At 42.0% G+C, this 26,888-nt stretch overlaps 1 protein-coding gene across 3 annotated transcripts in view; it reads left to right on the top strand.

Annotated features, from left to right (window-relative positions):
- Positions 1 to 9,727: 9,727 nt before the first annotated feature.
- CD34 (CD34 molecule) overlaps positions 9,728 to 26,888 on the top strand; it is a 28,103-nt gene continuing 10,942 nt past the window's right edge. For all 3 annotated transcript variants that reach the window (XM_032794134.2, XM_032794135.2, XM_032794136.2), the window contains exons 1-3: positions 9,728 to 10,015; positions 24,564 to 24,725; positions 25,622 to 25,893. In XM_032794134.2, the coding sequence (XP_032650025.1) occupies positions 9,937 to 10,015; positions 24,564 to 24,725; positions 25,622 to 25,893 (513 nt within the window). In that variant the 5' untranslated portion in view covers positions 9,728 to 9,936. The remainder of the gene's footprint in view (positions 10,016 to 24,563; positions 24,726 to 25,621; positions 25,894 to 26,888) is intronic.

Consider the following 26,888-nt stretch of genomic DNA (forward strand, 5'->3'; position numbering starts at 1 on the left):
AGCTCTGAGGCAACTCGCACTCGCTAGGCATGAGGCACTGGGTGGGAAAGCAAACAGGTGGCTCACGCTGGCTGGGCAGGAAAAGCCCTGAGGCAGCTTATGCTGACTGGGGAGGAGGCATCAGGTGCGAGAAGCCTCAGCCACTTTGTGCTGACTGGGCAGGGGTACTGGGTGGGGAAAGCCCTGAGACGGCTTGCAGTGACTGGGCAGGAGACACTGGGAGGGAAAAGTGCTCAGGTGGCTCGTGCTGACTGGGCAGGAGGTGCAGGGCGGGAAAAGCCTCAGGCTGACGGGGCAGGAATTGCTGGGTGTGAAAAGCCCTGAGGTGATTCATACTGGCTGGGTAGGAGGCACTGGGCAGGAAAAGCCCTGAGGCAGCTTATGCTGACTGGGGAGGAGGCATCAGGTGCGAGAAGCCTCAGCCACTTTGTGCTGACTGGGCAGGGGTACTGGGTGGGGAAAGCCCTGAGACGGCTTGCAGTGACTGGGCAGGAGACACTGGGAGGGAAAAGTGCTCAGGTGGCTCGTGCTGACTGGGCAGGAGGTGCAGGGCGGGAAAAGCCTCAGGCTGACGGGGCAGGAATTGCTGGGTGTGAAAAGCCCTGAGGTGATTCATACTGGCTGGGTAGGAGGCACTGGGCAGGAAAAGCCCTGAGGTGGCTCGTACTGACTGGGCAGGAGGCTCTAGGTGGGAAAAGCGCTCAGGTGGCTCGCGCTGACTGGGCAGGACGTGCAGATCAGGCAAAGTCCTCAGTTGGATTGCACTGACTGGGAGGAGGCACCAAGTGGGAAAAGCCCTCAGGTGGCTCGTACTGATTGGGCAGGAGGCACTCGTTGGGAAAAGCCCTCAGGTGGCTCGCGCTGACTTGGCAGGAGGTGCTGGGCCGGAAAAGCCCTGAGGCGACTCGCAGTGGCTGGGCAGGAGAGCCTGCGTACGAAAAGCTCTGAGAGGACTTGCACTGGCTGGGCAGGAGGCTCTGGGTGGGAAAAGCTCTTAGGCATCTCGTACTGACTGGGCAGGAGGCACTAGGCGGGAAAAGTGCTAAGGTGGCTCGCGCTGACTGGGCAGGACGTGCAGGGCAGGAAAAGCCCTGAGGTGGATTGTGCAGACTGGGCAGGAGGCACTGGGCAGGAAAAGCCCTGAGACAGCTCATACTGATTGGGCAGGAGGCACTGGGTGGGAAAAGCCCTCAGGTGGCTCACACTGACTTGGCGGGAGGTGCTGGGTGGGAAAAGCTGTGAAGTGACTTGCACTAGCTGGGCAGGAGGCACTGGGAGGAACAGCCCTCAGGTGGCTCATGCTCACTGGGCAGGAGGTGCTGGGCGGAAAAGCCCTGAGGTGGCTTGCCCTGGCTGGGCTGGAGGCGCTGGGCAGAAAAAACCCTGAGGTAGCTCATGATGACTGGGCAGGAGGCATTGGGCAGGAAAAGCCTGAGGCAGCTTGAACTCACTGGGCAGGAGGTGCTGGACGGAAAACACAATGGAGTTTAGGATGACTGAATTTACATTGGGATTATGTTGTCTACTGAGCCCAAACCAAGTTATTACTTCTCGCTTCTCTCTCTCTCAATCTGTAGAACAACAAATATGCAGAAGATGATAAAAAAACCAAATCAAGTACAGTAAAAGGGAAAGGAAAACAAACCTTTAGAAGAAGAATGATCATCCCTGTAAAGAAGGTTAAGGTAAATGTTATGCTATTCACATCAAGAATTATAGCGGAAGCATATTGGTGAAGGCTGGAGATTATATTGCTCATGGGAGAATCAGCAGGATTCCTATGTTACTTAAACATTTCCAGAAATTTTCATGTTAGTGACATCTTTCCCCTTGTTTAATGAAGAAAGTATTTTTGTGAAGGAAGGGTGACCACCCTGTAATCGGGGTTTGGGTCGTGTTCCTCTTCACCCTCTTCGCATTGGTCCTCTTAATGCCAAAATCCAAAGTGAACTCCCTGTAACTAGAGTGTGCAAATTTCCCAACTTTACTCACCCATTGGAAAACCACTTATAGAAATCAGCCTCTCTGCAGAGTTAGGGGTTTGTCCTTCTACCTGTCCTGTCACCGTGCCCCACTCACATGCACAACCAAGTCGAAAGCAAGCGAACTCTGCATCCAGCTGGCCACGGCTTCAGCTGCTGCTGCTGCTACTACAAGGTCTCCTGCTCCATGCCACAGGTTGGTGCCGAAGACGGGGAGTAAGGCTAAATTCAAGGAGGGTCTTGTCCATTTGATCTAAACTGATGTGGTAGTCGTGTGTACGGAGCCCACGCCTCACCTTGCTTCTCCTCTTTTCGCTCTCGTTCTAGCAACTCAAAAGAGAAAATGGACAAGAAGACAGAGAAGCACCAAAGAAACGGCAGGAAAAGAGAATGGAAGCAGAAGCCACGGAAAAAGGACACACACCTTGCACACACGGGCCTCCCCGTAATGGGGCCTGGTGACTTCCGCTTAAGCGTCCTCCCCGTTGAGGTGCCAGGTAAAAGGACCTCCCTGTAAACAGAGATCAAGGTCCATCCCTTCCAAGGAAAAAGGCTTGAGGGGTCCATAAGGTAGCTAAGGCTGAGGGACCCCCTTTAAAAAGGGTAGCGCTCTCTCTGTGGGTTTCCGCTCTTTAGGAGCTAGCCCTTAAAATGCCTTGTGTCTTTGACCTCTCCCTGTAAGAAGGGTTCAGGTCTCCCCTTTCTAGCCTGTCTTGGGCCGCTGGCACTTGCTGGGCAAAGAGAGACCACCCTCTCCTGAGGGAACGGAGGTCTCTCCTTTTCTGCACTCTAGGCTCTGGCCCATGCTTAAGGACCGCCCTGCAATCAGGGTTTGGCTCTGCTTTGCCATGCTGCTTTAGCCACAGGTCACTTTGACATGCCAGGCAAAAGGACCGCCCTGTAAGCAGGGTGTAAGGTCTTCTCCCCCTCTCCCTCTTAAACCAGTGGGGCCTTTCCGTGCCTGTGCCCGAGGAACCTCCCTTTTGGAAGGGTAGCGCTCTCTCTGTGGGTTTCCGCTCTTTAAGAGCTAGCCTTTAAAATGCCCTGTGCCGTTGACCTCTCCCTGTAAGCAGGCGTCAGGTCTCCCCTTTCTAGCCACTCTTTTGGGCCGCTGGCACTTGCTGCGCAAAGAGACCACCCTCTACTGAGCGGAATGGAGGTCTCTCCTTTTCAGCGCTTTAGCCTCTGGTCTATTGTAATGCCCCTGGCTTAAGGACCACCCTGTAAGGAGGGTGTGGGTCTGCTTTACCATGCTGCTTTAGCCACAGGTCACTTTGACAAGCCAGGCAAAAGGACCGCCCTGTAAGCAGGTTGTAAGGTCTTCTCCTCCTCTCCCTCTTAAATCAGTGGGGCTTTTAGGTGCCTGTGGCTGAGGGAGCACCCTTTAAGAAGGGTTGCGCCTCTCTCTCTCTTAGTCCTAGTACACTGCCCGAGAAATGATTTCTCCTTGGCTTTTTTGAAATTTGCAGTCCAATCGTATTTGTGACCTCTTGAATTCAAGCCGGGGTCCGATGTAACATGGTGTGGCGAAGGGGCGGCTGTAAGGGGATGGTGGAGGCTGTGAGAAATTCGACCCTTTTTTCAAAAAAGCCAAGAAATCCCCCAAACCATCCAAATGTTCCCAGGTCTGGAAATGAACAGGTGAGGTGGGGGAGCGGGGGCTCCTTTCAGCTCCTCATTTCCATGTAATCCTTCCTCATTTCCTCTTGCCCTGCCCAATTATCACTGCCCCACCAACCTCAGCTTTGACCCTTTCTTTCCTGCGCAGGATAAAACATGCTGCTGGTTGTTGTAGTGGTTATTCTCTTGATTGGGAGAGTTTCGTACGTGGTGTCCCAGTTCCAGGCCTTTGGTCTCTTGGCTGGTAGACTGAGGTTATAGTTTTAGACTGTGTTGGAAGCGATTGAAAGAGCTGTCCTTCATGACAGCTCTTGGTGATCTGCTGGCGTAGGTACACGTGTTGTGGTGCTGGATCTTGCACGTGGGTGCAACTAACCCTATTAAGAGGACTGAGTAAGAAGTAAGGGATGTCTGTTTTGCAAAAGGGTAGGGGGTCCAAAGTTGTAATGTTCTTGGTGGGGTAGACAGGTAAGTCGGGAAGGGGGTTGCTGAGGGATGGAGAATTCCTTGGTAATGGGAGACTCCCTGACCTGTTCATTTCCAGACATTTTCACGTTTGTGACTTCCTTCCCCTTGTTTCAAGGAAGTAGGATTTTTGTGAAGGAAGGGTGACCGCCCTGTAATCGGGGTTCGGGTCACCTTCCTTTTCCCCCTCTTGGCATTGGCCCTCTTAATGCCAAAGTCCAAAGTGAGCTCCCTCTAGCTAGGGTGTGCAACATTTGAAAGCTACTTATAGAAACCAGCCTCTTTGCAGAGTTAGGCGTTTCTCCTTCTAGCTGTCCTGTCACCGTGCCCTACTCACACGCACAACCAAGTGGCAAGCTAGCAAACTCTGCATCCAGTTTGCCCCGGCTTCAGCTGCTGCTGCTGCTGCTGCTGCAAAGTCTCCTGCTCCATGCCACAGGTTGGTGCCGAAGACTGGAAGTTGGGCTAATTTCAAGGCAGATCTTGTAGAAATGAAATTTCCTCTCTCGGTACCTTTAGTTTCCATCATCCTTCTCCTTTCTGTAGTCTGTTGCATACTTCCAGTCCGTTCAAATCACAAGTTTTTTCAGATCCAGAAATGTATCCCTGCCACCTCTTGTACTGGAGTTCTGTTTCTGTTATCTTGCCTGGCCGTGTAGCTGTGAATTCTCTGTAACTAATTTAGGTACTACTTTATTGGGTAGCTAACATATTTGAAGCGGATGCTTTGTGGGTTTTTTTAATTTGTCCTGTCGGCCACAGTGATAGTTTTCTGAATAATCTTTCTGAGGATCACGGAAAATTCAATTGCCTCTTGTATTGTTGTGGCTAATCAAAGAAGATCAGTGTATAACTCGAAAGACTCCACAGTTGTATGTCTAGTGTACAATGAAGAGTGAATCAATAAAGGAGAACATAAAACTTCTCAGGAAATCTTTGTAATGTGGTTTCAACATACAAATTGTGTATTCCTTTATCCTGTTTGAGTGCATAATTGCAATGCATCTAAGTCACTTGTTGCCTGTCACACTAGATTTTAAACTGTTCAGGGAAGTTACCATATATTATTTATCCAGCTTGTTCCGTTATCCTTTATGTTCCATGTGGACATTACCAGAAAATAGAAATGAAAACATAACATGTTATGCAGTGTAAATTTATTTTATGTAGAAGGTGGAATCTACAAATCCCAATGAATTTCCTGAGCTCCAGCAGCAGACAGTTTTATGCATCTAGTGTGCGTGAAATTAAACTCCTTCAGATAAATAAGTATTTTCTGTTTACTAACTAAAAGAGAATATGAAAAAACAGTAAAAATACTTTTCATTCATCTGAAATTCCAGATTGATTCTTTTATTATTGTTTTATGTATTGAGGAAATGTTCACCCCAGGTTATAATTATGGAAGATTGCTCAGTGGATTCATATTTTAACAGGAGATGGTCCTAAAACAAACTCCTTTATCTGTGCAATTCCCTGATTTGCAGACAGTTTGAATTCTTATCCAGATCTAAAAACATTAAGGATAGTCCTAGCTATATAATGGGCCAAACCGTGCCCTCGATTTGAGCACACTGATATGTTATGCTTGGATTTGAACACTGCAGTTCAGGCTAATTTCTTATTTTAATAAAACCAGTTCACCACCTTCCGTTTTAAAATAAGATTTAGCACATCTATAGACCTTTTTACTCCTTCACTCTCAGTGTACTTTGCAAAGGGTTAGGGATGTAAGGTCCGGCTCAAGGAGTTAAGTGTGTGCATCTGTATATATTTGTATGCTATAGTTTACTGGGTTATTTTATTACCTTTTATCACAGCTGTAGAGTTATGTCAGCTAACTTTTTTTAAAAATGTTCAAACAACATAAAAGGAGCCTATATATAAAACTTGGATCAAATATTTTCACAACAGATGTTTCCATCCCAGAGACATTTTCCTGTCCTAAATTAAAAAAAAAAAAACCACTACAACTTTATCATACCAGTAAATGGATATAATTAAACTAGGGCTGTCAAGCGGTTTTAAAAAAAATTATTGCGATTAATCATGAGACTAAAAAAATTAATCATGGTTAATTGTGCTGTTAAACAATAATATAATACCATTTATTTAAATAATTTTGGATGTTTTCTACATTTTCCACAATATCAAACTTTAGAACCTACAAGTCCAATCAGTCCTACTTCTTCAGCCAGTTGCTCAGACAAACCGGTCTGTTTACATTTGCAGAAGATAATGCTGCCTGCTTCTTGTGTACACTGTCACTTAAAAGTGAGAACAGGCATTTGCATGACACTGTTGTCGCCAGCACTGCAAGATATTCACATGCCAGATTAGCTAAAGATTATGTCCCTTGATGCTTCAACCAGCGTTCCAAAGGACATGCATCCATGCTGATGACGGGTTCTGCTCGATAACAATCCAAAGCAGTGTGGACCTAAGCATGTTCATTTTCATAATGTGAATCAGATGTCACCCGCAGAAGGTTGATTTTCTTTTTTGGTGGTTAGAGTTCTGTAATTTTCCCATTAGAGTGTTGCTCTTTTAAGACTTCTGAAAACATGCTCCACGCCTCATCCCTCTCAGATTTTGGAAGGCACTTCAGATTCTTTAATCTTGGGTCAAGTGCTTTATCTATCTTTACACATTTCACACTGGTATTTTCTTTGCACTTTTTCAAATTTGCAGTGAAAGTGTTCTTAAAACTAACAACATGTGCTGGGTCATCATCTGAGACTGCTATAATATGAAATATATGGCAGAATGACGATAAAGCAGAGCAGGAGACATGCAATTCTCCCCCAAGAAGTTAAAAAATAATGTGTTAACTGAGTTTGTGACTTAACGAGTGTCATCACCATGGATGCATGTCCTCTGGAACCATAGCCAAAGCATGAAGAGGCATACGAATTTTTAGCACAACTAGCACATAAATATCTTGTGACGCTAGCTACAACAGTGTCATGCAAACGCCTGCTCTCACTTTCAGGTGACATTGTAAATAAGAAGCGGGCGGCATTACCTCCCATAAATGTAAACAAACTTGTTTCTCTTAGTGATAGGCTGATGTAGGACTGAGTGGACCTGTAGGATCTAAAGTTTTACATTGTTTTGTTTTTGAGTGCAGTTATGTAACAAAAAAATCTACATCTGTAAGTTGCCCTTTCATGATAAAGAGATTGCAGGACATACTTGGATGAGGTGAATTGAAAAATACTATTTCTTTTGTTTATCATTTTTACAGTGCAAATATTTATAATAAAAATAATATAAAGTGAGCACGGTATACTTTGTATTCTGTGATGTAACTGAAATCGATATACTGTATTTGAAAATGTAGAAAAACATCCAAAAATATTTAATAAATTTCAATTGGTATTCTATTGTTTAACAGTGCGATTAATTTTTTTAAACATCATTACTTTTTGAGTTAATTGCGTGAGTTAACTGCGATTAATTAACAGTCCTAATTAAATCACAGTCTACTGAGGGATTTCATTTCACATGATAGTTCCATAACAGATATTTTCTTAATGCTTATAACAGTCTGCAATGCTACTATGTTTTCATTTGGGGTGGGGGAGTCCCAGATATGGCAGTAAGGTGTCTAGGGCAAAACAGGAATGAAAGGCACCCATATAGAAAATATTAGATTGGGGAGGGTGCCTTTATTTCTCTCTCTTTCTCTGCCCTCTTTATTCTGCTGTACAACCTGTTAGGTAGGCATCTTGCTAAGACTGACTTCTTAGGTAAAATAAATGTTCTTTTTATAGCATCAAAAGCCAAAATTAATATCAGTTCAGTGTTTACTTTTTCAGCAGTTTGTCACACTGAACAGAACAAATATTTCTTAATCTTCCATACTGTTAATTTTGGGAGATTAAATAGATCTTTTTGAGAAGTGAAGTTTTTATAGCAAAGCCAGACAACAGTAGTTTTTTTTTCCTTTTATATTAAAATTTATCATACACCTCTACCCCAATATAACGCTGTCCTCAGGAGCCAAAAAATCTTACTGCGTTATAGGTGAAACCGCGTTATATCAAACTTGCTTTGATCTGCTGGAATGTGCAGCCCACCTCCCTGGAGCGCTGCTTTACCACGTTATATGCGAATTCATGTTATATCAGGCTGCGTTATATCGGGGTAGACGTGTATTAAAGGAACAATTTGTACCTTTGACAAATCTCCAAATTGCATTCTAGGGTCTAGTGCCTCAGGCTGCTCCATTGATTCGGATGGATTTACTTTTGAATCTCACCAATGTGACGTCAGAATAATATATAGCACTTACAGAGGGTCTTTTTACCTGAGGATCTCAAAGTTCCTTACAAACGGAGCGAATGGTTATTGTCAGTTTACAGGTGAGGAAACTGAGTCAGGGTTAAGTGACTTAGTGAAGACCACAATGTTAGTGACATAGCCAGGACCAGAACTCAGGTTTATGGCTTCAGTCGAGTTCTCTATGCACAGAATGACTATGAGAGCAGCCTGTCAAGTTTATGGATTGTATATTCTTGGAACAAAGTTCCCAAACTTGTCTGGTGTGTGTTTGTTGTTGATCCACTGAGAGTTTGTTGGTCAAAAGGTACTGACTCTCATCTTTCCACCTACTAAAATTCATCAAAGCCATTAAAATTACAGTAAATACTTTCCTAATGCCAAATTTCTACCTAAGTAGAACTAGATACAACAAACAGGTGGGAGAGTGGTGCTGTGGGGGTTGCGGCACAATCGTGACTGGGAAGGAAGGTGTCTGTGAGAACTTCTGTTAAGATGAAACCCTTATTAGAAAAATGGGAAGTCTCCTGTTCTAAGGTTATTTTTTACTGTGAAGGAAAGGAAAAGGAAACAAACTAAATAGAGAAGAACAGGAAACAGAGAAAATGGGACGGAAAAAGCAACTTGCCCTCCATCTGAATTGAAAGGAATAAGGAGGGAATTTACTTGACTGATGTAGGACATCCTTTCCCCTAAGTGTGTTAAATAATTCTTGCTAGAAATGACTTGTCCCTGAGTCTCATCAGGGTACCAGCGAAATCCAAATATTTGGCCTTTAGAATTCACCAATTTGCATCCTTAGCTGCATTTGTTATTAACAGAAGTAAGCTGCAGGAGGTTGCTTCTAGGCCTCCCTCAAAGGCTTTAGAACTTGTTTTTATCTATAAGTTACTCAGTCCCAACACTGACCATAAGTTTCAAAGCCCTTTCATCTGTGAACCATGTTCACTGCTGGCCTAAGTGAATTCAGTATTGAAATAAACAACATTGTTCCTATTTCAGTCAGTGATGGGTTTGGCACCAGGTTCATTCTTAATTTAATTACTCAAAAAATCCCAGATTCTAAAAGCCTTCAAGGTTCCTGCAATATTACCATACAGGAATGGGTGTGGGTGGATATGTAATTTCATATTTTTATACTGCTTTTAAGTTATACTAATTCAGGGTAAAAGGGGAATTTTTACTTTAATTACACAAACCATATTATGCTCACTTTCAGTATAATGCAAATTGTACATCTCTCCATTTTTAAAGTGAAAGGAATCAGCTTCCATGAAAGAGTTAAGCGTGTGTCATGTTAAAAAAAAAAAAAAAAAAAGGATATAGGGGAGGGGAAAAAGTTAACAATGTGATAGTGAGATTGCTATGAACTATTTAAAGCTAGATCACGCTTTGGACAAACTCCACCTCATAATTTGGAACCACAAGCATAACCCGTGCAAGGGAATTCCACCCCATATGTTACTGGCCTCAAAGATTTGAACTGAAGGGGAGCTGCACACGGTCTCAACAGAGCTGCAGCAGAACTTAAAAACCCAAGAGTACTAAAGTAATATCCAGTTTTGCTTGTAAGTAATCAGCAGGGATGTTGTTATTGGGGAGTTTAAAAGCAATGAAGAGGAAGCAGCTTTTCTGGACAATGTTCTATGTTCTGAGCTTAATGGGTGAGTATTAAACATTAAAAGGCTACATTTATGGCTACTAAATGCGTTAAGCACAAAATAGAGTAGCGGGGGTTGAGGTAGGGTGGAGGTGAAATAATGCATAGGGAAATACCCTTCTGTACTACTGCTCCTTGGATAGCAAGGTAGGGAAAAGAGTGAGTGTACTATAAGTGTGATATAATGTATGTTCAATAAAATTGAAGCAGACTTATGTGGAGAGCATTATATTGAGGACATTATATTATAGAGGAAGTACACTTCCTGAGTCCGTCTTCCCCAAAACGGCCAAAAATGAGTGTTCTGAACAGAAATTATTACAGCTTTAAGCAGAGTTGGGAACCAAGATATGAAAGCATCCCATTAGAAACCATGTTATAAGGAAGATGTAAATGTACAGAGTACCTCTAATGAATGTGTGTCATTTGTTGCTCTGCATTAGCCTAAAAGGACAGAGGTTTCTAATTCATGATGATTATTTTATAGGAATTAAACACTTATTTAAAAAACAAGTGTAACTATAACACCCGGTATTATAAAAAATCTGCCCGCTCCCAAAAAAACCTTTGCTTCCTCAGATGAACTACCTGTGACTATGGGGAATCCTCCACCCTTCTTAATTCCACAAGTAACACTCAGCACCAGGAGAAAAAAAAAAAAAAAGAGAGGATTTTTGGTGTGTAAGTTTTTGTTTTGTGTAGGGTGTTCTGTTTGTTGGGTTTTAGGTTTTTTTAAGCAATATTTAATTTTTTGATAGATTTTCATGTATTTAATCTAAAACCAAAAATCTTAATACTAATGAAGACTGGTGTAATAAATTATAAGGGAACATTTGTCTGAATATTCTATATGCTATATTAAAATAACATCCAAGATCCTGTAGGTATCCAACCTACTTTATATTTCCCTTTATCAATGAAATGTGAGATAGCAGATCCTCTTAAATAATCATTTACATTGTGCTCTTCTGTCTCTTGTTGCATTGCTAATATTTCAAAAAGGATCAGGTTCACTCCTCTATCAAGCTGGCATGACATATTGCTCATTTGAGCCATTTCATCTCACCCTTTAGTAAGCACTTACAGAAAGCGCAGTATGAAGAAACCTTTAAAGTGTGTTTTAGCATTGTATGACTGTCTGAGGTGTGTGGTAAGCAAGGCTTTTGTGCAACAGCATACATCTGGAATTAGAAATCTGAGTCACTTGTGAGTTGAAAAAAGGTAAAGGCAAAATTATCAAGTGATAGGATTTGGGAGTGGAGGGGAGTGGGTGGGTTGGTGGGGGGGTCATTTTTTAATTTTGCACCTGTAATGGACTTTGAGAGAAAATGCACATACTGTAAAATGATACCTTTTATTAACCATGCCAATACTGTGCACTTGTACAGGATATTGCAGTGTTTTGCAAATAGTTAATTAGTTTTCCACATGTCTGACTGGTTGGTCTTGCCTACATACTGATTGTCATATTTAGGGTCAAGAAGGAATTCCCCAAATCAGATTGACAGAGACCTTGAGGGTGGTTTGCCTTTCTCTGTAACATGGGCCATGGGTCACTTGCTGATTCAAACTAGAGTAAATGGTGGATTCTCTGTAATTTGAAGTCTTTAAATAAGATTTGAGGACTGCAGTGACTCAGCCAATGACTGTGGGCCCACTACTACAAAAATAGGGGTGTGAGGTTCTATGACCTGGAATTGGCCAGAGATCAGACTACATGATTATAATGGTGCCTTCTGGCCTTCAAGTCTGTAAGTTTGTGAACACCCCAGTGAGATAGAAAAGTATTATTTCCATTCTATATTAGAGTAAAATAAAGCACAGAGAGATTAAGGACATGATTTTCAGAGATTCTGAACACGTGCGTTTCTCATTGACTTCTGTTGGAGCTGAGATGCCTAGCACCTGTGAAATAAGTCCCTAGGTGCCATGTCTCAAAGTTCCACAGTGAATCAGTTATACAGGTGAAAACAGAACCCAGGAGCTCTATATTCTAGTTCCTTACCTTTCTCCATAGACAATGCTGCCTTTTTGGTGGCTTTTAGTACATGAGCTTTTTCAGGTGTCCACAAACTAGAAGAATGTATAAACTCAATGGCATGAGTTTATAAACCAGTCACTGTAAAGGAAGTGGTTCTGGCCATCAATTTTCAAGCACCGGCTCTGTTGCACATCTCCTAATTCTACAAGTTGTTTTCCCTTCCTCCTTTCTTAGTCCTTCTAGTCACTTGTTATCACAATAAGCTGCTCCTAATTTTCATTCACGAAGACTTTTATAGCAGGTGCTGTGCAAAATTTGGTAATTTGCAGGGATTCATACAAACAAACCTTTTTGGTCAAGAGGAGATAAAGGTCTGGGAACCTGTGACAGGTTGTTACCCCCAGGATGCAGTTTGGGAGCCATTGGAGCCGCTGTGCCCCCTAACAATTAGCAGGGCTGGTCTCTCTCTCTCACACTGCTCTGCTGGTGATTCAGGCAGCCTCTCCAGGCCCTGTTATCACCCAACACGACAGTAGGTGGCACCACACACCCAACTGAGTGTCTTCCTTAAGCCTCTCATAGATTCATAATGGAGCACAATAATTTCCCAGCTTCCTAGGCTTGCACCCCTGCTGGAGTATAAACCAAGAATGAGCTTGCATTGCACAGGGATCTGTGCAATGCAAGTTCACTAATATAGTTCACTTCCCCCTTGATATGGGAAAGATATGAAAAAACAGCCTGTGTTAACTAAGCTGAGATTTTCCCAGACACTTCACTTAAAGATGCATTGGTTAAGATAAAACATAAAATCACTTTTAATCTATTTTTCTGTAGTTAATAAACTTGTTTTAAGTGATATCAAACAGCTCAAAGCAGATTATCAAATAAACAAACAATGCAAACTAAGCCTAATATATTAGATAGATAGGATTTGAATTAGCAATCTCTCACCCTTACTGGTGATACAAGCAGTTCACCAAATTTCCATACACAGGCTAGAAATTCCATTAGCCTGGGACCAGCACTTTCCCCTGTTCAGTCTTTGATCCGTAGATGTTTCCAGGAGTTCTCTTGTGTGGGACGTGAGGCCAAGAGGTGATGATACTTCCCACCTTATATAGTTTTTCCATATGGTGGGAACCCTTTGTTCCAAGCTAAGTTCTCAGCCCAGCTTGTAGAAAAAGACAGGTACCAAAATGGAGTTCAATGTCATGTGGTCTGGTCACATGCCCTTGCATGCCTTGCTGAGTCATAGCATCCATTACTCATAGGCTGGCTGAAACATTCCCTGGTGAGGATAAACCTTTTCCAAGGTCAATTGTCTTTGCTGATGGACGATTAGCACTATCTAGCTTCTTCATTGTTGTACCTGAAAGGCTAGCTGTGGGTATTTTCAACTTCACAACATCTTTCAGTAACACATACAGTACATAGCAAAACTCTGTAACTTCGCATACAATGATAACGCATACAATCCAACAAGATAATGTTCAACAGATCAAGACTTTTAGAATGATACCTTACAAGGCATACCTTGTACCAGATGCCACATAATTATATCATAATCATATTACTATGATGAATGTGGGGTGCAGAGTGTCACAGAAACCACCGAACAAATCCCAAAACACCTGGCTTGGGGTCAAACTCATTCAATTTCACTTTGTTTCTCCCTGAAATTCAGGCCCCAGCCCATTCCAATTTACCCAACCTCTCACTGAAATTTGCCCAAGTTCTAGCACTGCAATAAAATCACAAACCATGTGAAAAGTTTATGCTCATATGCACTGACAGACTTCTCCAAAATCACTCTATTGTGTACCATGGGTCTGTCAGCAAAGGGTCTCTAAGAGTCAGTGGCATGCAGCCTCCAACCAAGTCACCTGTAGTCCAGAACTAAGCTAATCTCTCTTGCCTGGAAATGGATAGTAACTCTGGAGACCCTGTCTGTCTTGCCCAACATCACCGAACTAATTATAACCAGTTTCTTATCTCTTCGTGCATTGCAGCAGGATCTTTACCAAAGAGAGAGAATTGAGATTTGGTACCATAATATCTATGAAAACATCAATTGAGAGTGAAACAATTCACATATACTTTAGAATAAGAAAACAGTAACTTCAATTGTGCATTTATAACTCAGCATGTTCTTGCACCTATGTGCACATAATGCAGAACTCATGTTGTTCCAATGGGCCAGATAAGTACCTAGGTTGATTAATGGGAGAGAGAAAGACACACCTTCTGCAGTAGGTGCTGTAGTGATGTAAAAGCGCTTATTCCACTAGAAGATGTTCCATCACCTTGCTTCCTAGTCTGTGATGGTGCTGGAATAGGACTGTCCCCAGCTTGTTTAAAATCATGTTCATTAAGGAAGGAACAATTTGTCTGTCACATCATAGTTAAGTGTCGGTCCCTGCATAATTCTGAAGACCTGCAAGTTGTTACTGACTTCTGAGCTGTAGGTGTTCAGAACCTCTTGGGGTCACGACCCAGCTCAGATGCACAATTTTAACAAAGCAAACATCTCCTAATCAATTTCCTTGCTGATCTCTCCCTTGGCTTTTTAATCTTGTTTCCCAGCAACATTTCTCCACTTCCGTGCTAGACAATAGAAGGATGCCTTTCAAGAGCTATGTACAAATTGGCTTATATAGCAAGCTGAGAATTCCCCTTTCCCACTGACATATAATAAATGAAAACGGAGCAGCTCTATGCTATTGCAAAGGAAAATTTGTTGACATATCTTTTCAGACTCTGAAGTAAGATTAGAATAGGTTCAGGGTAAAAGCAAATCCAGAATGATGAAACACATTACTTGAAGGCTAATAAGGAGTGATTCAGTACTTGTCTAATCTAAATGTTAAACTATAATTCAGATTTATTGCTATAACAATTTATAGTCTTTCCAAGAACTGCTTTTCATACATTTTAGATATTATACTTAGGGTTCTATTCCTGGCTTTGCCACTAACCTGTTTTGTTATCGTGAGCCAGTTATTTCACCTTGATGCTTCAAATTCCCTATTTGTAAAATGGGGATAATGATACCTTTTTGCAAAGTGTGTGACGTTTATGTATGAAAAGCACTATATAAGAACTAAGTAACACTATTGTGAGCTGATAATTGGCAGCTGGGCTACATTTCATAGCTAAGCTAGTTGGATGCATTCCCAGCACCATGTCAACCTATGGAGTTTTAAAACCTTTGAACCACACAGTCTGAGCACTTTTGAAAATTAATCCCAAAGTGATTCACCCACAGTCACAGAGTGGGCCCATGGCAGAGGCAGGAGTAGAACCCTTTTCTCCTGAGTCCCCTCAAAACCATCTATCCTCTCATTTGAGCATTTGCCTAAGGCTATGTCTACACTACCGCGATAAGTTGACCTACACTATACAGCTCCAGCTATGTGAATAACGTAGTTGGAGTCAACGTACCGGAGATCAAGTTACTGCAGGGTCTACACCATGGGGGTCAATGGGAGAAATTTTCCCATCGACTTACCTTACTCTTCTCATCGGGGGTAGAGCACAGGGGTCGACTGGAGAGGGATCTGTGGTCGATTTTGTGGGTCTTCACCAGACCTGCTAAATTGACCACTGGTGGATCGATCTCAGAGTATCAGTCCTGGCTATAGTGTAGACATAGCCTTAGAGTCAGAAGCCAAATGTCCCTTACCCACAAGGGTGTACAAGGGTGCTGTGCATCCCAGGAACTGCTGCATTTCAGGCACTGCTGTATGTAAATATAACTTGCATTATATCTTGGGGTCCTTCTGAGTGAAAGCTGCTAAGTGGGAAATATTTGTCCACAATATCTACTTGGCCTTTCTGGTTTATTTTTAAGTGCTAAAAACAATTGAGATACGGGCGGTTTAAAAATGAGGGGGGGGGTTACTTTGGTTTGTACATTCCAGCTACACCATCAAAGGGGTAGATCAGGAGATCATAATATGGTGCTGAATCAGTAGAGATGGGCAAACCTGTTAGTTTAAAATAAAGACTTTTGCCTGGGACTTGAATCAAACCCAAACCAAACCTTTGTTAATGTTTAGGGAACATTTCTGTATGCCAAGATACAGCTCTACGTGATTTTTACATGGCTACAATATTAACTGCAAGAATGGTGATGTATATACGCTGGAAAGTATGCACTACTGGTGAACAGTGCAGTAAATTGTTCTATTGGTGCATGTATTAAAACTTGTAGATGGTACACTAGTGCAAGACTCTGTATGTTTTTGTACCTCATGCAAACTTTATGTGTTTGTACCCATGAGTGGGGTGCTGCATCACTATGCTTCATATGTCAACCTGTTTCTGCATGCGATCATCCTCAAGTACATATTCTTTTACCAAGATCTTGCAAAATAAAGAAGTTTAAGTGCTGAAAATTGGTGAGGCCAAGGAGGAATGGTAATTCAGGGTTCAACTTCTTCTAGAAGGCTGATTGTCGTAAGTATACAAGCCACGAGCATCACAGAAGCTGCCTGAGAAATCGGGCTCCTAGGGTCAGTGGCTTATCTAAGAGCCAACTTAAGTCAGGCTACAAAACAAAGCAAAATCCCTCTTTACTGGCTCTGACCGAGCAGGGTTAAGTGTTGATTGGGTGACCCCACTCACGGCTGACTGCAGTGATGTAATGGTTTGAGTTGTCAACCTTCCTCCTTCCCACATTCTCTTTGCTCTTTTCTTTGTGTCATTCGTGACTGCAGATCCACACCCATATCCTGTCTGGGGCTGTGTGTGGAAAAGGGGAAAAAACGGGGGGCGGGATTTTATCAGCTATTTCCAGAGGAAAGGAAGCTCCACCCACTTGAATTCCTGCCACATGGCTGGAGAGGAGTAAAACTAGAGCTTTATGAGTAATGTAGCTCAGAGTCCCAAAAGGTGCTGCTTATTGTAGCAGTTGGCTTAATGAAAGGCAAACATTGAAACCTGGCTCACACTATTGTAGTTCCATTCTTCCCTCTTTCTCCACTGCTTCTCCATTCTGACCAACACACCAGGTCCTGAATCACAACCTAATGACACCCAATGCACTTACTCTAAGACTACACTTCTGCAGTAAAAGTATACAGGTACAGTATGTCTACACTGCAATTAAAAGCTCATAGCTGGGCCATGCCAGCTGACTCAGGCTCACAGGGCTCAAGCTAAGGGGCTGTTGAATGGAGGTGTAGATGTACCCTTAAAGGACCAGGAACTCCTAAGTGCTCATTTTGGTTCTACCCTTGTGGCTTTGTCATTTAAGCTCTGCCTCGGTTTGTCTCTCTGTAGAATTGGGCTAATACCTACCCTGCAAGGTTTTTGTAAGGATTAATTAGTTGAAGTCAAAAGTATTAAAGCAGAGATGAACTTGACAAAATGATTGTCAAGTGATTTGAAGACGAGGTGTACTATATAAAGGCTAATTAGTATTGTCATCATAGAAGAGACAGCTACTTCCACAGGTTGTACATTAGTCATTGTGAAGATGCAGATGAGAGGAAGAAAATCCTGTATTTAACGGCCTTATACTACAAAATGGGATACAAACTGCTGAGACTGCCCCTTGTTGGTCTGAGTCTGTTCCTTTACTGTAAATAGATGGGTGTTGGGTAGGGTTGGGTAGCAGGGGTGAAGAACTCAGGTGTGGATGATGAGGATAAGTCAAAGTTTTGTTGTGTTTGTGTTACTGCTGGGTTATTTGATTTGATCTGGGATAAATGCCAGGTCTGTTTATTAATTAGTTTTATCAGGTTGTCAAGGATGACCAAAGTACTGGATGGATACTCTTTTGTTGTAGGGTAGTAAAAAAGTGAATAAAATAAATATTTATGAAATTGGTTCCCTACAACTAATTTGGAGGTGAATTCTCAAACAAACTAAGTTATCACTCCCTTCCCTGCTGGCGTTACTAGACTTTGATTGCTTCATGCTTAAAGTTCCATTTGGCTTTAATTCTCAAGTCCTTAATAAAATTTACATAAGTTTTGCAAAACTAATAAGAATGTGCTGTGCAATAAATGATTGAGGTTTTTAGCCAAATGCCACTTAGGAGTGGTATCCCAGTTCCCATCTGCAGAGACTTTTTTAGTCCTACAGCTGCAAAACACTTTGATGCTTCTTGTATTAAAATGGTTGCATGTGCTGGAGAGGCAAGGGGAGAAAAGGAATCATTTTAAAAAAACTGAGCAAATCCAAAGACAAATTAAGGTGGAGAAAGATCCAGTCCTTGTTTTATGATACACGTTGGTGCAAAGATTTTGGCCAAACAGCTCTTGTATTTTTATAAACATCTGGATAAGTTCAAAGGTGTTTGGGTGATTATGACACTTTGGGAAGTCAAGTAAAAGGAATTATGTCATTTTAATGAGGTAAAGTTTCCTGCTGATGTCCATGTAAACACAAAGCCGTGTGAAAAAGAGAGATTTAACGCTACGTTAATTATTATTCTGGGCATGACATCATACCTCCTGGTTGTGATTTGTTATCAAGAAAACTCAGTGATTTAACTCTTTTGAATTGGGCTCCTTCCTGGAAAGAATATCTCTTTTGTTTAAAAAGAAATCTGTCCAAAACCAAAACCCTAGATCCAAACACCCCTGAACAGTGCAATTCAGTCCTATCTCTACTTTTAAGGTGTCATGGAAGTGCATTTCATGAGGGAATGGTTAGTGTAGAGGCTGGTAGTGGGATACAGAAAAATGAATATCACTGTAGGCTTCCATGGGGCTAGACTTTCAAAAGTGATCACCACCCAGTGCACATGCAGCATGATAACCTTTCCTGGAAATCTAGTTACTTGTTCTGGTGAGTAAACAGGAGATGAGCTCTTTGGAAAATCTGGCCCCAGGCTAGTAGACAGGATAATAATAGAATGGGCCATGGAGACTGAACTTCCTTCTCACCGTTAGATGGAGTCATTCCAGAGCAAGTCTGAGGCATGTTCTTTCTTCATATACAACTCTGCCAGTTTCCAGGCTGTATCTGTTCTAAAAACTTTCATCCAGGGATGGCAGCTTGGCTTATTTCATTAATGCTAACATTCACAATATTATGTTATCTAATAAATACCTCTCACATTTCTTATTGTCATCTATGCTTTCTTCTTAACTGGAAGAGAAGTAAGAATGCAGGATATAAGTTTTCTTGAGAACATAACTGGTTGGGATAAGATCTACAGATAAATATCTCTTCTTCTTTATGAAAACCGTCTCCTTCCTGAGAAGATCTTTAAAATGACACAAACCTTTTCAGGTCTTGTATAGACTAATATTTAAAGGTGTGATGTTAGCACATGCAAAGCACTTAAGAAAGCACCATGGAGATGCAACCAGCTGACTTGGTACAATCTGTGTGTATCAGGTGCTTTTTGCTGCTCCAGATGAATAAAGCAGGGGTCCTCTTCATCGCCAGCAAGGGGTTATGAGAGAGCGTGCAGCTGTTCTGTGGTCTCCCCGTTAACACTGTGTGTACTCGCTCTCTTTTGGGGGTACAGATAGAGGATAGATTTCACAGTTACCTCATTATAACCATTTCCATATACTAAGGCTGCCAGCATGAAGGAAACTCTGAAATAGGCCTTACGAGGAAAAGGTACACAAAGTGTTCAGATGTTAATGTCGCCCCTATGCGTTGGAAAGACTATGAACTGTGTGTGAAATATCTGACAGGGTGTGGGGTCGCTGCGAGTTTCCTCTGTGTTGTTGATGCCATGGAATGTAGCCTGAATGTTTTGTTCAATGAGGATGCAGAGTTGCAGTAAATCCATAGACACAAAGTTGCTCCAGTCCTGCAACTTTATTGAATATGGGTTCAAGGGTCTAACTGTGCAGTTCTCTTTGCTGGATGAGGGCCTTGATTTTATTTTAATGCTAACAGATCAGTTTGGCTAAAAGTGTGAGGGCCAATCATGCAGTCTCTATACAAACCGCACTGCCTTTAATGTCAGTGTCCTTTCAGCCCATGTAGACTGCAGGACTTTCCCTGAATTGAACTTCAGTAATGAACCAAAGGTCTGTGAAGCTCAAAGTTGGGGGGAGGGCGCACTCTGAAACTACTCTCATAGAATTGATTGTTGGTGTTTAATGCCTAACACTACCATGTGTATTGCATAACTAGCTATATTAGGGGTTTATCTCTTCCTCTGAACCATCAAGCCTTGACTGGAGACAGAATAGCAGACTAGATGGACCCTTTATCCATCCTGGCATGGCAGTTGCGTGTTTTTTTTATGTTTAGGATACACCAACGATTATTAAAATGGAATATTTGATTTCTCCCTGAAATGTGCTGCTGGGTGAATTCTGTCCCATTTTATATAGTTAATCAGCTGGACATGAACTCCCAGTGTGACACTGTGGCCAAGAGAGCTAATGCAATCCTGGGATGCATAAACCAGGGACTCTCTACTAGGAGTAGATAGGTTATTTTACCTCTTTATTTGACACTTATGTGACCACTGCTGGAATACTGTGTCCATTTCTGGTACCCTCAATACAAGAAGGATGTTGCTAAATTGGAGAAGATTCAGAGAAGAGCCACAAGAATGATTAAAGGATTAGAAAACCTGCCTTATAGAGACAAATTCAAAGAGCTCAGTCTATTTAGTTTAACAAAGAGAAGGTTTAAGAGGTGACTTGATTCCAGTGGATGAGTACCTACATGGGGAACAAATATATAATAATGGTGTCTTCTGTCTGGCAGAGAAAGGTATAACATAATCCAATGGCTGGAAGTTGAAGCTAGACAAATGGAGAGTAAATTGTAAAGTGTAAATTTTTAACAGTGAGAGTAGTTAACCATGGGAACAATTTACCAGGGGTTGTGGTGCATTCTCCATCACTGACCATTTTTTAATTGTCTCGATTGGATGTTTATTCTAAAAGCTCTGCTCTAGGAATTATTTTGGGGGAGTTATCTGGCTTTTGTTATACAGGAGGTCAGATTAGATGATCAGAGTTGTCCCTTCTGGCCTTAGAATCTATGAATGTGTATACTAAGCCTATTCTCAGGAGTCAGTAGTAAGGCTTTCCTATACTATCTCCCATTATGCAGAATTCTCTCTGGGTTTCCATGGAAAGTTTTACATTGGCCTCAAAATTCTTCTCTGCCTTTTACCTATGATTGAGAGTAGTGTCAGTTCGCCATCAGATACGCTGTCAAGGCAGAAACTGAATCTCAGTTCACCCACTCTTATGTTCTAACCAGTCAATCCTATTCCATCCTACAATGAAAGGCATCACATACCTCAATCTTTTCATTATTTTATTTATTATTTTAGCAAGACCTACTTGAAATACGGTTCCTGTCCCTCAGTAGGACAGGAGTCCTATTCCAGAGTGAGTCCTTTACTTACACTATAAGGTCTTTGGGTCAGTGACTGTCATTTTACTATTTGTACAGTGCATACGACCATGGGGCCCTGATTCCTGACTGGGGCCCCTGAGTTCTACTATCCGCTTGGATTTTTTCTTGTCTGTTAGGGTATGTTTCTCATGTTGCAATTTTAAATCTAAGCCTAAATATAGTACTGAGGGTGGAACTCAGTCTGAGTTGTAGCAGCTTGGCACACCCTCCCTCCTGGGAACACTGTGAAAAATGATGCCATGAGGTTAACTGTCTTCATTTCCTGTGGCAGGGCCAAGAAGTAGATGGACTCTCACAGAGACATGAGCCAGGCACTAGTACCCATGAAGATCTGAGATTCCTTCTCTCCTCACCCAGATTTCTGGCTCATTTTCTGTTTGGCTAAATAGCTGTAGGGTCTGTGAAACTATCCCTGGCTGGAGCAACCTGCCCCTGAACCCTATCTTGTAGTGGGTTCTTTGTAACATTTGTATCATTCTTATTTGCAATGAATTTCTCTCCCTTCTTTATATGCTTTTCCAATCATTTCATTGTCTCATGACAAAATCCTCCCAGTTTTTCTTAATACTGACAGTATGTTGTGCAAGATTATGAAGGATTTACATGAGGTATGAATCGTAGAGGACTGAAATGCTCCCAAACATTTGCCAGAGACATCTCAACACAGTCTTTTGAATCTACCTCCTCGTGTGTTTTGCTTGTGTAGCTGGCAACTCCTCGGCATTCCAATATTTCTCCCATTTGCGCGCACACAAACAAAATTATATTTCTTAACATAGCCCTATACTCAGATTTTAGAATTTCCAGTATCAACAGCTGGCAATTTTCATCCAATGAAGTTACAAGACAAGAGTCAGTTTTCTTTCTTAAAGGGTCTATCACCTAATCTGGATTGTAAAATATTTCCTTTATATTTAGCTTGACAACAGCATGGATTAAGCCCATTTCTGTAATCAATCCCATAAAGTGATTCAGGGCTCAATCCTCCCAGGGACTGAGTATTATGGGCCCACTTCAGCAAAGCACTAAGGCTCCAGTTCAGGAAAATATTCCCATTTAAAACAACAGTAAGCATTTAAAACAACTTTAACCATGTACATAAGCATGACTTCAATGGGACTTACATACATGCTTAAAGTTAAACATAAGTTTAAGTGTTTTGCTGGATCAGGGCTAGAATGCTCAGCAACTGATAAAGAACTTAATATCTCTGTTAGGTTCTGAAAAAATGAATAATGGTGAAATAATGTATCTTGCAAGTTTTAGAGTTCAGTCACTACTGGATAGAAACTAATGTGACAATCAATGTATTTTTTACAAGAATCTAAAAACACATAGAATGTGAAGTAGGTATTGAACCAGTTTGTGGAAAACAGAAAGAGGTTTCCATAGAGGAATAAAAAAGCATGAAAAACAGGAGGAAAAAAAGTCTTCAATGATGTTTAAGTCTTGCTTCAGATATCACATAAGCAAAGTCAAAGGTGGCATATTATCTCACATCATCTGATTACTAGGAAACACACAAACTTTTAAATTAGAATATTTGATGATTCTCTAAATGTTCCATTTTACCTCAAAGAGATGCAACATCTCTAGTCAACAGGGACTTGATTCAAAGCCTATGGGAATGTTTCTGTTGACTTCACTGGGCTTTGGATCAAGCCCTGAAGGAGTTTGTGCCTGCAATAATGTGAATATATTTGAAATTTCCATTTCTTTTTCCTATAGCACACACGTGGTCTTTTTCAAATGCTGAATCTTTCCTCCCAAGCCTATTAATTTAGGCCAGTGTACAATCCAATCCTGCACTGAGCTCTGCACAGCTGGACTCCTGTATTCCCATGGTCTTAATGTAGGACCAGGACCATCATGTCCAGTTGCTGCTCCATTCTTGTTTAAAGGTGCAAACAGAGACTAGATTAACATTTGAGCCTTTGATATGCCCCAGTTTGATTGTCTGGTCTCTGAATTTCTTTAATATGAATTATAAGGCCGTTAAGCTTTTTTGGCAAGGAAAAGAACTGTCTGCTTGTGAAAAGACCTATTAAAAATCCCTTTTCTCCACTTTAAAGAATAAATAATAAACTTTTCCAAAGCCAAATAATTAACAGAGGATACCAGAGAGAGCTCTGCCTTTTCCTCAAAGTGGCATGGGGCTACTCAGTGGTGGTCAATCTCCAGGACAGTCCTGGTACAGTGATCCTGTTGCAGAAGGGAATGGTTTAGGGATATAAACTGGCCATCAATAAATTTAGACTTGAAATTAGATGAAGGTTTGTAACCATCAGAGGAGTGAAGTTCTGGAACAGCCTTCCAAGAGGAGAAGTGCGGCAAAAAACCTAACTAGCTTCAAGACTGATCTTGATAAATTAATGGAGAGTACGTATGGTATGATGAGACTGCCTACAACGGCAAGTAGCCAATCTGCGACTGCTAGTAACAAATGTCTCCAATGGGCAGTGATGGGACACTAGATTGGGAGGGCTCTGAGTTACTACAGAGAATTCTTTCTCGGGTATATCGGTCTGCTGGGTCTTGCCAACATGATCAGCGTCTAACTGATTTCCATATTTGGAGTTGGGAAGGAATTTTCCTCTGAGTCAGACTGGCAGAGACCCTTGGGGTTTTCGCCTTCCTCTGCAGCATGGGGTGTGGGTCACTTGCAGGTTTATAAGAGTGTATATAGTGGATTCGCTGTAACATGAAATCTTTAAACCATGATTTGAAGACTTCAGTAACTCAGTCAGCGGTTATGAATCTATAACAGGAGTAGGTAGGCGAGGTTCTGTGGCCTGCGATGTGCAGGCAATCAGACTAGATGATCGTGTTGGTCCCTTCTGGCTTTAAAGTCTATGAGTCTGTCATCATTTCATGAAGGCTAGGGGATTGTGTATCTGTGTGGGATGGGGAGGGCCTTAAACCTCCCTCCTCTGCTGCCCAAGATCCAAGTGTCAAAAGGACAGTCAGTGCCAGGAGGGCAGCCCAAGGATCAGAAGCCTTCAGACAGAAAAGGGGAAGAAGCAACTGAATCCAACCCCCTTGTAAAAACAAACACACAAAAGAAACATTGCAAAAATCATACTTATTTCTTTCAGAAAGGGACTCTCGTGTTGCATGTGACTGAAATATCAGAGTCCTGTCTGTCTGCATCTCTTAGCATAGATGCCATATAGTGCTTTTTAGCTATAAATTAATACTCCTTTCCCCCCAGACAATAATGTTTCTGGTGAAGAGAACCACAGCTCATCAGCCACTACCTCACCTTCAGTGATGAGTGCTACTATCACCAGTGTAACACCAGCAATGACAACTGTCACTCTCATAGAAACGATGGTCTCCTTGGAGCCTAAAGATATTTCAACAACACCAGAAGGTATGGGAAATTGATTTGAACTTGCTAATTATTCTCCATGCTCTCTGCAATTTCTATTTGCTGATGTGCTTTAGTGATTTGAATTTACAAGATGTGAATGTGAAACTTGCTTTAAGCAAGCACCCAAAGGATGATTTAGAACCGGCTGTCTCATCGAAATGGGCTTTTAATTCATGGTTAAACCAAAATGATATTTTAGAAATGAGTTCAGTATGGAACCACAGATGTGAACCCCAACTTGTCCCCAGGCTCCTGAAATACTTCAGTATTCCAGATTCTGCTTCCAGCTCCTATCTTTATAGTGGACTCAAATCCACTCACCTCTACTCTTTAGAGATTTAGATCCAAGACTTGCAGCTTGAACCCATCTTTGCTTTAAAGTGATTGCTTAGGAGAAGCAGTCTGATCACTAGATCTTGGACTGAAGGCAGGCTAAATATAATGATCAGATGTTCATTTCTGAGTTTTGCATACAGCATCTGTAAAGGTAAGATGTCTGCCTTTCTGCTATAGGCCAGGGGCTTGAGGAGATTCAAGCTGAAGGATCTTTCTTTTTTTCTTTTTTCTTTTTTTTTTAAATCAATAGATCTATTTGTTTGAGGGCTCTGAGTGCAGTGAGAAGGCAGGGGTGGCACTCGGGAGGTCAGTGTTGTGGGGTAAGCCAGGCAATAGCAGCATTACATTGTTGTAGAATACACCCAGAATATTAGCTTACTGTAAGCAGCTTATAAGTGCGTGTAACAATTAGGTAACTATGAAGCAAATCTAATGTGCATGTTTTCTACAGCTGATTCTAGTGCCAATGGCTATGACAAATCAGTATTGCAGTTCAGTCACTACAATGACAAGCTTTGATTCAAGAGGCTATAAGCATACTCTTATTTTTTTCTATGTAGGAAAAGCAAGTACTACTGAAATGACCAAAGTGACTGAAGACACCAGCCCTGCAACTTACGCAGGACCCACCCAAACACACACGGATGTGTCAGACCAGTCAGTGTTAGTGAAAACATCTCCCGATTTGCAGCTGAACACATCACATGCTCTTTTCAGCACAACAGTACAAGCCACAACTTTGGAAATGGTTTCAACAGCCACTGCTACTGTCCTCACAGAGCAAACTTCCCACTCAGCTGTCACAGGACCCCTGCCTAGTAGCTCCATGGAGGTAGGAGGAAGTGCTTGACTATGCATTTGATGAGCTATGGTGAGCATGTTGTTCCTGAAGACTTTCTTCACAAGCTGTGGTCTGTTTGTACCATGCTGTGTTAAACCAGATCCAGTGCTGAACACATATGGGAGAGCCTTGTAGCTGGAGCACAAGACTGGGAGTTAGAAGACTTTGATTCTGTTCCCAGCCCTCCCAAAAACTCCCTTTGTGACACTGGACAGGTCATTTTCTCCATCTCTGTGAAATGGGGATAATGAGACTGCCCTATTCCTCGGGTGCTCTGAGGCTATATTCATTAATGGTTCTGAGATCCCCTGAAGGCATTACAGAATTGCCAGGGGTTACTGGTTGGCACTGTCTTTCATGGGACCCCTTGCCAGAATCCCTGGATATAGCACATCATCTGAACAAAGCACACTTCTCGGATTGACGACTGTGTTATAAGGGATTCAGCAACTGATACAAACACATTTCTAGTGGAAGGACTTGTAGGGCAGTGCATAGCATAGATTTCTTTGGGCTGCAAGGAACCTCTAGTGGGCTGCCTCTGACATTGCTGCAGAATTGTTCTCACTCTCCTCAAACCATCCCCAACAGATGGATTTTTAGCCTAGTCTGGAGTATCTCCAGCCATGGTGATCTCATGTCCTTTGGCTACATCTTCCCTGCTGCAGTTCAGTCTGTTCCCGCTTGCTCTGTCCTGCCTTCCTGATACAGTGCGATTTGCCATTAAAACAGCTTTTCAGAGGGCATGTTTATTACCACAATGATGCTTTTCAACTTGAGACAAGCAGGCTACAGGGGATAGGTTTAATAGGGCTATTTTGGCAATAGATGTTACAGGGCTAGAATTGCCAGAGAGGTGGGGTTGGAACCTTTCTCTGCAGAGTTTTTAAGGACTAGCAACCAGCTGGGGAGCAGAGCAAGCAACCTCAGCCTAAGGATGTGAACCATAATGGGCTGACTCCAAGTAAAGGCTGCAGACAGCAGAG

The sequence above is a fragment of the Chelonoidis abingdonii genome, chromosome 4 (assembly GCF_003597395.2).
Source record: "Chelonoidis abingdonii isolate Lonesome George chromosome 4, CheloAbing_2.0, whole genome shotgun sequence".
In the NCBI taxonomy this organism is placed as follows: domain Eukaryota; kingdom Metazoa; phylum Chordata; order Testudines; family Testudinidae; genus Chelonoidis; species Chelonoidis abingdonii.